The sequence below is a fragment of the Salvelinus alpinus genome, chromosome 31 (assembly GCF_045679555.1).
Source record: "Salvelinus alpinus chromosome 31, SLU_Salpinus.1, whole genome shotgun sequence".
NCBI lineage: Eukaryota > Metazoa > Chordata > Actinopteri > Salmoniformes > Salmonidae > Salvelinus > Salvelinus alpinus.
In genome coordinates, this window is record NC_092116.1 from 30,365,941 (window position 1) to 30,377,186 (window position 11,246).

Genomic DNA, 11,246 nt, shown 5'->3' on the forward strand with positions numbered 1-11,246 from the left:
TCCTATCATCTCTTCCCTCTGCTCAAACCTTCTCCAACCTATCTCCTGATTCTGCCTCCTCAACCCTCCTCTCCTCCCTTTCTGCATCCTTTGACTCTCTATGTCCCCTATCCTCCAGGCCGGCTCGGTCCTCCCCTCCCGCTCCGTGGCTCGACGACTCATTGCGAGCTCACAGAACAGGGCTCCGGGCAGCCGAGCGGAAATGGAGGAAAACTCGCCTCCCTGCGGACCTGGCATCCTTTCACTCCCTCCTCTCTACATTTTCCTCTTCTGTCTCTGCTGCTAAAGCCACTTTCTACCACTCTAAATTCCAAGCATCTGCCTCTAACCCCAGGAAGCTCTTTGCCACCTTCTCCTCCCTCCTGAATCCTCCTCCCCCTCCCCCCCCTCCTCCCTCTCTGCAGATGACTTCGTCAACCATTTTGAAAAGAAGGTCGACGACATCCGATCCTCGTTTGCTAAGTCAAACGACACCGCTGGTTCTGCTCACACTGCCCCACCCTGTGCTCTGACCTCTTTCTCCCCTCTCTCTCCAGATGAAATCTCGCGTCTTGTGACGGCCGGCCGCCCAACAACCTGCCCGCTTGACCCTATCCCCTCCTCTCTTCTCCAGACCATTTCCGGAGACCTTCTCCCTTACCTCACCTCGCTCATCAACTCATCCCTGACCGCTGGCTACGTCCCTTCCGTCTTCAAGAGAGCGAGAGTTGCACCCCTTCTGAAAAAACCTACACTCGATCCCTCCGATGTCAACAACTACAGACCAGTATCCCTTCTTTCTTTTCTCTCCAAAACTCTTGAACGTGCCGTCCTTGGCCAGCTCTCCCGCTATCTCTCTCAGAATGACCTTCTTGATCCAAATCAGTCAGGTTTCAAGACTAGTCATTCAACTGAGACTGCTCTTCTCTGTATCACGGAGGCGCTCCGCACTGCTAAAGCTAACTCTCTCTCCTCTGCTCTCATCCTTCTAGACCTATCGGCTGCCTTCGATACTGTGAACCATCAGATCCTCCTCTCCACCCTCTCCGAGTTGGGCATCTCCGGCGCGGCCCACGCTTGGATTGCGTCCTACCTGACAGGTCGCTCCTACCAGGTGGCGTGGCCGAGAATCTGTCTCCTCACCACGTGCTCTCACCACTGGTGTCCCCCAGGGCTCTGTTCTAGGCCCTCTCCTATTCTCGCTATACACCAAGTCACTTGGCTCTGTCATAACCTCACATGGTCTCTCCTATCATTGCTATGCAGACGACACACAACTAATCTTCTCCTTTCCCCCTTCTGATGACCAGGTGGCGAATCGCATCTCTGCATGTCTGGCAGACATATCAGTGTGGATGACGGATCACCACCTCAAGCTGAACCTCGGCAAGACGGAGCTGCTCTTCCTCCCGGGGAAGGACTGCCCGTTCCATGATCTCGCCATCACGGTTGACAACTCCATTGTGTCCTCCTCCCAGAGCGCTAAGAACCTTGGCGTGATCCTGGACAACACCCTGTCGTTCTCAACCAACATCAAGGCGGTGGCCCGTTCCTGTAGGTTCATGCTCTACAACATCCGCAGAGTACGACCCTGCCTCACACAGGAAGCGGCGCAGGTCCTAATCCAGGCACTTGTCATCTCCCGTCTGGATTACTGCAACTCGCTGTTGGCTGGGCTCCCTGCCTGTGCCATTAAACCCCTACAACTCATCCAGAACGCCGCAGCCCGTCTGGTGTTCAACCTTCCCAAGTTCTCTCACGTCACCCCGCTCCTCCGCTCTCTCCACTGGCTTCCAGTTGAAGCTCGCATCCGCTACAAGACCATGGTGCTTGCCTACGGAGCTGTGAGGGGAACGGCACCTCAGTACCTCCAGGCTCTGATCAGGCCCTACACCCAAACAAGGGCACTGCGTTCATCCACCTCTGGCCTGCTCGCCTCCCTACCACTGAGGAAGTACAGTTCCCGCTCAGCCCAGTCAAAACTGTTCGCTGCTCTGGCCCCCCAATGGTGGAACAAACTCCCTCACGACGCCAGGACAGCGGAGTCAATCACCACCTTCCGGAGACACCTGAAACCCCACCTCTTTAAGGAATACCTAGGATAGGATAAAGTAATCCTTCTCACCCCCCTCCCCCCTTAAAAGATTTAGATGCACTATTGTAAAGTGGCCGTTCCACTGGATGTCATAAGGTGAATGCACCAATTTGTAAGTCGCTCTGGATAAGAGCGTCTGCTAAATGACTTAAATGTAAATGTTAAATGTTTGGACTGCTCAAACACAACCCTTAATGTGCACTGTGAACAAAAGTACTTTGTACTAAAATGTCATTTTAATCTTGTTGATAAAATGGAATTTGATTCTATGACGTCTGTGTGCAGTCATTTAGATTAGATTGAACTACACCACATACGTAGAAGAAACCCTGTAGGGTCTTTGACACACAGCCCCTTCTGTACGTTGTCAGCCCCTTCTGTACGTTGTCAGCACATGATGTTGAAGTAGAATGAAACGCCTTGAAGAGACAGAGATGTACACACAGCCCCTGTACGTTGTCAGCCCCTTCTGTACGTTGTCAGCACATGATGTTGAAGTAGAATGAAACGCCTTGAAGAGACAGAGATGTACACACATGTAAACAACACCTGCCAATTATAATATAATTAGGGTGTCAAGAGTGAAGATACAAATATGTTTTAACAATAGTACAATAGTGTCTGGTATGAACAGATGTGTAAACAACAGAGGTGTCTATGGAATGAAATGAAAGTGTCTGACTCCTGAGATGTCTGAACAACAACAGAACAAGTTGTTCATTTTACTGTGGTCCCAGTCGTTCCATGTCCTCTTCTTGAAGTCATGTGATCAAATTCCTTTCATGAAATCAGCTATAGGAACCAGGGACCTGTAGAGAGGATGAGAAGAGGGGGGAATTTTATTTTTATTTAACCTTTAACTAGGCTAGTCAGTTAAGAACACATTTTTATTTACAATGACGGCCTACCCCGGCCAAACCCGGACGATGCTGTGCCAATTGTGCTCCTCCCTTTGGGACTCCCAATCGTGGCTCCGAACCAGGGTCTGTAGTGACGCCTCTTGGACTGAGATGCAGTGCCTTAGACCGCTGCGCCACTCGGGAGCCCATATTAGGAGTGTCTGTGGAGAGCAGTTTACATGGTGAGGAGGGAAGGAGATCAGAGTGAAGGAGGAGAGTGAAATAATTTACCTTTGCGATAAGCGGGTGGCTTAGTACATGACCTTCTCCACATATTGAGATCTGTCTACAATCATTAACGAGTGACGGTGTCAAATGGCTGAGTCAGCTACTACTGTTGCTCTGTGGCAGGAATTGGCCTTTTTCATGCTGGTCTTTATATAATGCATAGCTAGAATGGTAGAGGTCCAAGTACTTCTGTACCTCCTCGGACAAGCGATCTAGAATGGTAGAGGTCCAAGTACTTCTGTACCTCCTCGGGACAAGCGATCTAGAATGGTAGAGGTCCAAGTACTTCTGTACCTCCTCGGACAAGCGATCTAGAATGGTAGAGGTCCAAGTACTTCTGTACCTCCTCGGACAAGCGATCTAGAATGGTAGAGGTCCAAGTACTTCTGTACCTCCTCGGACAAGCGATCTAGAATGGTAGAGATCCAAGTACTTCTGTACCTCCTCGGACAAGCGATCTAGAATGGTAGAGGTCCAAGTACTTCTGTACCTCCTCGGACAAGCGATCTAGAATGGTAGAGGTCCAAGTACTTCTGTACCTCCTCGGACAAGCGATGCTTGTTGTATAGTTGTCTAATGGAACATTCAACACCCATTATCAGAAACCATCACTCCTGTGTTCCAATGGCACGTTGTGTTAGCTAATCCAAGTTTATCATTTTAACAGGCTAGTTGATCATTAGAAAACCCTTTTGCAATTATGTTAGCACAGCTGAAAACTGTTGTACTGGTTAAAGAAGCAATGAAACGGGCCTTCTTTAGACTAGTTGAGTATCTGGAGCATCAACATTTGTGGGTTCGATTACAGGCTCAAAATGGCCAGAAACAAATAACTTTCTTCTGAGACTCATCAGTCTATTCTTGTTCTGAGAAATGAAGGCTATTCCATGCGAGAAATTGCCAAGAAACTGAAGATCTCGTACAACGCTGTGTACTACTCCCTTTACAGAACAGCGCAAACTGGCTCTAACCAGAATAGAAAGAGGAGTGTGAGGCCCCGGTGCACAACTGTGCAAGAGGTGTCGTGGCAGAATCAGATTTAACAAGGTAACATAGATAGATAAGATGTTATTTTCATCATATGCTTGTGAGATACTTGTCATTAGAATCTTCTGAGCTAGGGATTAGTAACTTGGGGCCAGAGGGGAGAGGTCAGGCTTGTCTTCATAAGTCAATGTATCTGTTAAACCATGTGGTGCTAAGTAGAATATCAGAAGGGGAGGAGGACAGAGTGGAACGTTGGTTTCTTATGGGAACGTTGTTTGTAACTATTCCTAAACCATGTGACGGGATGGAGTTATTAATTGGGGAACCAGTTAGTTATCTCATACAATGTCTGTACGCCAGTCACTCCCTACTTTTCTCATAGGGGGAAGGAGTTTGGCCGTGTTTGGAACCATTGTATGTCCCCTCTGAGGTTGCCCTTATCTTGACCTAGTATTTGACCTAAGGGGCTCACTGTCTGATTTTGAGTTTGTCCAGGTTTGGGAATATCTAGAAATGACAATTGATATATGCCATTGGATGAGGTAATGGTTGGTAGACAGTGAAGTATCAAGCATGAGATTTAAACCTTGTCTTGGGAGATCAAACTGAACGATGATTTATAGCTGATGCTGTCTAGCGATAGGATACTCTTCTTTGGGGTAAAGGATTCTTTGTAAGTTGAGAGGGGTGCATCTTGGCTATAAATGAAACTAAGAATTGTTTTGTAGACACTCTCAGAGAATTCATTTATAGACACTGAATTGATCTGAGTCCTTAAAGGGCTTTGGTGAAGCTTGTATATATATTAAAGATGGAATATATAATTTAACTCTGACTTGTGTGTGGTTGGCTCTCTCTCTCTCTTTATCGAGTAATACAGGAAATTACCAAGGAGGACAAGTACATTAGAGTGTCTAGTTTGAGAAACAGACACCTCACAAGTCCTCAACTGGCAACTTCATTAAATAGTACCCGCAAAACACCAGTCTCAACGTCAACAGTGAAGAGGTGACTCCGGGATGCTGGCCTTCTAGGCAGAGTTGCAAAGAAAAAGACATATCTCAGACTGGCCAATAAAAAGAAAATATTAAGATGGGCAAAAGAGCAGACACTGGACAGAGGAACTCTGTCTAGAAGGCCTTCATCCCGGAGTCGCCTCTTCACTGTTGACGTTGATCTGATCAGATCACACACTCTTACCAAGAGGACCTTACTGACTCCAATAGTACTGCCAAACTCACAGGGGCCTGGTGAGAGAGAGGGAGGGAAAGAGAGGAAGTGATGGATAGAGAGATTGATGGAGATCCTCAGGAGGTCAGAGGGGAGGGACCTCTGACTTTCTCATCCAATAGGTTTTGGAGATGAAGCGAGAGGACGCGACGAGTATGCAATTGAGATTCACCCTGAGAGAGGGAGAGGGGTAGAGAGGAGGGTTAGATAGAGAAAGAGAGTGATGGAGAGAGAAGAGTAATGGAGAGAAGAGTATGGTAGGTTTGTGTGTGTTAACTTTCCTGTCATGAGAAATGAAACAGTCACCCTGAGAGAGGGAGAGGGGTAGAGAGGAGGGTTAGATAGAGAGTAACAGTCACCCTGAGAGAGGGAGAGGGGTAGAGAGGAGGGTTAGATAGAGAGTAACAGTCACCCTCCATGTTCCCTCTTCAATCCTCCATTTTATTTCTCAGTGTTTTCACCACTTCCTTCATTTATTACACTGATTTTATGACATAACATCCAAAGCGCGTGTGTGTGTGTGTGTGTGTCATAACATCAAAAGTACATGTGTGTGTGTCATAACATCAAAAATCATCAAAAAAGTTGAGGCACAGATCTTGTCATATACTATAAACCATGGAAATACAATTAATATAATGACTATTCTAGATTCCAGTAACTCCATTTTTATGTAAAAAAAAAAACACAGGAATGCGTATCACAGATTTGACATGTTCACGTGAACTTCAAAAGATCAAGATCATATATAAAAAAAAAAAATGTTTTTAACAACAACAAAAAAACAACAGTATATAGTAAACAAGTAATCAAACAAAAGTGTAACATTCCATTTAGCAGAGAAGACTACGCCGCCACATAGCATTATCGCTGTGGACCAACAGTCTTTCACTAACACAATTTATGAGCCACAAGAAAGACAGAGGCCTGTGTCCCAAATGCCTATGGGTCCTCTCGTCAAAAGTAGTGGACTAATTAGGAATTCCACCCGTTTCATGGCAGAACTGAGTGCACGGAGAAAACGTTGTGCACTAAATAGTATAGTTATATTACAGTATGGTAATATCATAGTAATAGTGTAGTACAGTATGGTAATATCATAGTAATAGTGTAGTACAGTATGGTAATATCATAGTAATAGTGTAGTACAGTATGGTAATATCATAGTAATAGTGTAGTACAGTATGGTAATAGTATAGTAAGTGTAGTACAGTAATAGTATAGTATAGTACAGTAATAGTACAGTACAATACTGTATTAGTACAGTAATAGTACAGTACAATACTGTATTAGTACAGTAATAGTACAGTACAATACTGTATTAGTACAGTAATAGTACAGTACAATACTGTATTAGTACAGTAATAGTACAGTACAATATAGTAATACAGTATAGTAATAGTATAATTACAGTATAATAATTGTTTACTACAGTTATAGTATAATAGTATACAAATATTGTATAATAGTATAGTACAGTATACGAGTATAATACAGTATACTAGTACAGTATAGTATAATAGTATAGTAATACCGTATAATAGTATAATACAGTATAATAGTATAGTACAGTATAATAATACAGTATAATAGTATAGTAATACATTATAATAGTATAGTACAGTATAATAGAATAGTACAGTATACTAGTACAGTATAATAGTATAGTAATACCGTATAATAGTATAATACAGTATAATAGTATAGTACAGTATAATAATACAGTATAATAGTATAGTAATACATTATAATAGTATAGTACAGTATAATAGAATAGTACAGTATACTAGTACAGTATAGTATAATACATTATACTAGTACAGTATAGTATAATAGTACAGTATAGTATAATAGTATAGCACATTATACTAGTACAGTATAGTATAATAGTAATAAAGTGTAATAGAATAGTACAGTATAATAGTATAGTAATATCGTATAACAGTAGTATACCGTATAACAGTATAATAGTATGGTAATATCATATAATAGTATAGTACATTATAGTAATATCATATCATAGTATAATAATATAGTACAGTATAGTAATATTGTATAATAGTCTGGTACAGTATAGTATAATAGTATTGTATAGTATAGTACAGTATAGTAATATTGTATAATAGTATAGTATAATAGTATAGTACGGTATAGTACTATTGTATAATAGTATAGCACAGTATAGTAATATCGTATAATAGTATAGTAATATCGTATAATAGTATAGTACAGTAATATTGTATAATAGTATAGTACAGTGTAGTAATATCATATTATAGTATAGTAATATTGTATAATAGTATAGTACAGTATAGTAATATCGTATAATAGTGTAGTAATTCCATTAGACCTTCCTTGCTCCCTCCATTATAGGTCACATGTTCTATATGTTTAATAATGGCAACATGTCATTGTTGTTCATCAGGTCACGGTGTGTGTGTGTGACCTCTCCTCAGCCAATAGGGCGGTGTGTGTGAGCTCTCCTCAGCCAATAGGGCGGTGTGTGTGTGACCTCTCATCAGCCAATAGGGCGGTGTGTGTGACCTCTCCTCAGCCAATAGGGCAGCCAGGAAGTCTAAAACTATCCGGTACAGGACTATCTAGTTTGCAGATCATCTTGTAAATAGATTTCTTCCAGCAGGGGTCGCTGTCCCGTCCTGTCTGTATGGCTGTGAAGAACTCCCTCAGGGCTAACTCTGCTATCTCTACAAACCTGTCAGGAACCTAGAGACAGACAGAGACAGACAGAGACAGAGAGAGACAGACAGTTAGTCTGTATGGCTGTGAAGAACTCCCTCAGAGCTAACTCTGCTATCTCTACAAACCTGTCAGGAACCTAGAGACAGAGAGAGACAGACAGACAGACAGACAGACAGAGACAGACAGGCGGAGAGAAACAGACGGAGAGAGAGAGAAACAGACAGTCTATATTGCTGTGAAGAAGTCTGCTGTTCGGTTTGAAGAAGAAGAAAATGGTCATTAAGTTAAATAAAGGTTAAATAAAAAGACATGAATAAAAGTGTATTAATGCGTGTCTGTGTGTAGCAAAGAGACATACAAACAAGAGTCCAGACCCCTCCTTCCTCACCCCTCCCTCTCTCACACCTACCTGATAGTCGTTGCTCTTGTTATAGTGCATGTTCAGTATGCGATAGAGCTCCGTGTCTCTCCCCAGGCGTAGAGGGGGCTCTCTGCTATCTCTCCCCAGGCAGGGTGCACCGTCGCGGGCAGCCTGTCTGGCGAAGCGCTCCATCTGGATGTAGAAGAACTCCCGGAAGTTACTGAACCACTTGATCAGCTGGGAGGTCACGCAGCGGTTGAACTAGAGAAAGAGAGAGAGAGATGTGTTTTATCTATTTCACTTGCGTTGGCAATTTAAACATGTTTCTCACGCCAATAAAGCCCTTTGAATTGAAGTAGAGAAAAGAGAGCGAGAGAATTGGCTGTTAAATTATAATAATAATTACTACTGTATTAACTAGTTTCTAAATTGCGATAGAGAGATAATTCCCAAATGTCCAGTGATATCGTCAATAGAGTTCATCAGCGTTGTTGTAGTTAATACATAGTTTCACTAGAGGGCGTACTAATACCTGGACATCAGAGACATGTGTCTAGTGTTAGACCTGTGTCTTCTGTCTGTGTGTGTGTGTGTAATACCTGGACATCAGAGACATGTGTCTAGTGTTAGACCTGTGTCTTCTGTTTGTGTGTGTGTGTGTGTAATACCTGGACATCAGAGAAATGTGTCTAGTGTTAGACCTGTGTCTTCTGTGTGTGTGTGTGTGTGTGTAATACCTGGACATCAGTGACATGTGTCTAGTGTTAGACCTGTGTCTTCTGTGTGTGTGTGTGTGTGTAATACCTGGACATCAGTGACATGTGTCTAGTGTTAGACCTGTGTCTTCTGTGTGTGTGTGTGTGTGTGTGTGTGTGTAATACCTGGACATCAGAGACATGTGTCTAGTGTTAGACCTGTGTCTTCTGTGTGTGTGTGTGTGTAATACCTGGACATCAGAGACATGTGTCTAGTGTTAGACCTGTGTCTTCTGTTTGTGTGTGTGTAATACCTGGACATCAGAGAAATGTGTCTAGTGTTAGACCTGTGTCTCTTGTGTGTGTGTGTGTGTGTGTGTGTGTGTGTGTGTGTGTGTGTGTGTGTGTGTGTGTGTGTGTGTGTGTGTGTGTGTGTGTGTGTGTGTGTGTGTGTGTGTAATAATACCTTGACATCAGGGAAGTAAGTCTTGAGCGTGTTAGAGCTGGGGTATCTAGCATAGAAGAACATCAGTTTGGCTTTCTTCAGATGACAAGGAGACAAACCCTCCTGAGAGTAACCATGGTTAAGGAGTAGTACAGAGAGACACACACACACATATGAAGAAGCACGGTCACACACACACACACACACACACACACACATCAATCTCGCTCTTTCGCGCTCCCCTTTCCAAAACAAAAAGGATATTGAACCCGGTCCGAGATACATCCCCGAATCCATTCCTCCATCCCCTCCTCCTCTCATCCCTCCATCTCCTCCTCTCATCCCTCCATCCCTCTCTCTGTCATGATGCTGCATCCCTCCATCCAGCCGATCCAACCCGCCCATCAGAGCGAGGGAGAGAGGAGGGAAGGAGGGATGAGAGGAGGAGGAGGTGTGCTGGGGGGGGAAAGGGTTCCCCTCCATGTAGGCATCAGAGTTCATAACGTCCCCCTTGTGGAGAGGAGGAAGGTGAGAGAGAGAACGAGTGAAGAGCTGTTGCATGGTGTAGTGGAGGAGGGGGAGGGGGAGCGGGCAGGAGGAGGGGGGGAGGAAGGGGGAGGAGTCCTTATGACGAGAGACAGGGGGGAGGAAGGCGGGGTGGGGGTGAGGTTGACGGAGAGGGGGGAGGGGGTGAGAAGGGAGGAGAGGGTTGTGAGTACGGTTGTTAGGGTGGTTGTTGGGGGGCAGAAGTGTGGTTCGGCGGTTGTCGGGCCGACGCGTAACCAACGGCAGCGCTTCCGATTGTTCTCGGAAGGCGTGGGGGGGTGGATCTCCGTTTGGGCGGGGGGGTTGCTGGTCATGTGTCGCACCAACTCGCCCCCTCCTCTCCTCCCTCTCTCTAAGGGTTGCCCACACTCCTCCCTCGTTCCCTCTCTCTCCGGACGACAAGATGGAGGGATGGATGGAGGGAGGGAGAGGTTCGTTTTGAGTGTATAGACGGAGGACCCTATCAATGACTCGAGCTACAGCGCTTCCCAGTTCCTGTTTCAAAGCTTGGGCAAACTTCTGACTCCCTCCTCCTCCCCCAAAACCCTCCCACTCCCCCCTCACCACCCCACACCCCATCCACACTGCCGCCCTCTCCAGAACCCCCTCCAAAAACACCCCCCCTCCTCCGTTCACGTTCCTCTTATCTTCCCCCGTTGGTTTCTCGTGATCCCTCGCTTTTCGGTCTCGTTTAGCGACGCTGTAGAAAGGGGGAGAGGGAGGGATGAAGGAAAGAGAAAGATCGTCGATTTCTCCCCCCTCTTCCTCTTCAGTGATCGCTTCTGCTGTCTCCTCCTCCTCTTCGTCCATCCCTCCATCACCATCCTCCTCTCTTCCTCTCCTCCTCCTCTCCTCCTGAGCGGGTCTCTCTCCGAATGCTTTCCAGACTTTCTCCTGCAAGGTCTTCAGTCTTCCTCTCGCCTCTTCCAACTGTTCCTTCAGCTCCTCTCTCTCCTTTCTCCTCTCCTCCCTCCCTCTCTCCCTGTTCCCCCTCTCCACACTCCTCCTCCCTCTCTCCTCTTCTTCCTCTAAGCCTATCTCTCCATCTCCTTTAACTAGACTCTCCAGTCTTAATCTCTTC

The 11,246-nt window shown here is 45.1% G+C and overlaps 1 protein-coding gene across 3 annotated transcripts in view; it reads right to left on the reverse strand.

Moving 5' to 3' along the window:
* Positions 1-5,838: 5,838 nt before the first annotated feature.
* The window catches only part of LOC139561104 (prospero homeobox protein 1-like), an 8,983-nt gene continuing 3,575 nt past the window's right edge, over positions 5,839-11,246 (reverse strand). For all 3 annotated transcript variants that reach the window (XM_071377971.1, XM_071377969.1, XM_071377970.1), the window contains exons 2-5: positions 9,884-11,246; positions 9,641-9,748; positions 8,528-8,740; positions 5,839-8,142 (exon numbers count right to left, since the gene is read on the reverse strand). The exon at positions 9,884-11,246 is cut by the window's right edge. In XM_071377971.1, the coding sequence (XP_071234072.1) occupies positions 7,969-8,142; positions 8,528-8,740; positions 9,641-9,748; positions 9,884-11,246 (1,858 nt within the window). In that variant the 3' untranslated portion in view covers positions 5,839-7,968. The remainder of the gene's footprint in view (positions 8,143-8,527; positions 8,741-9,640; positions 9,749-9,883) is intronic.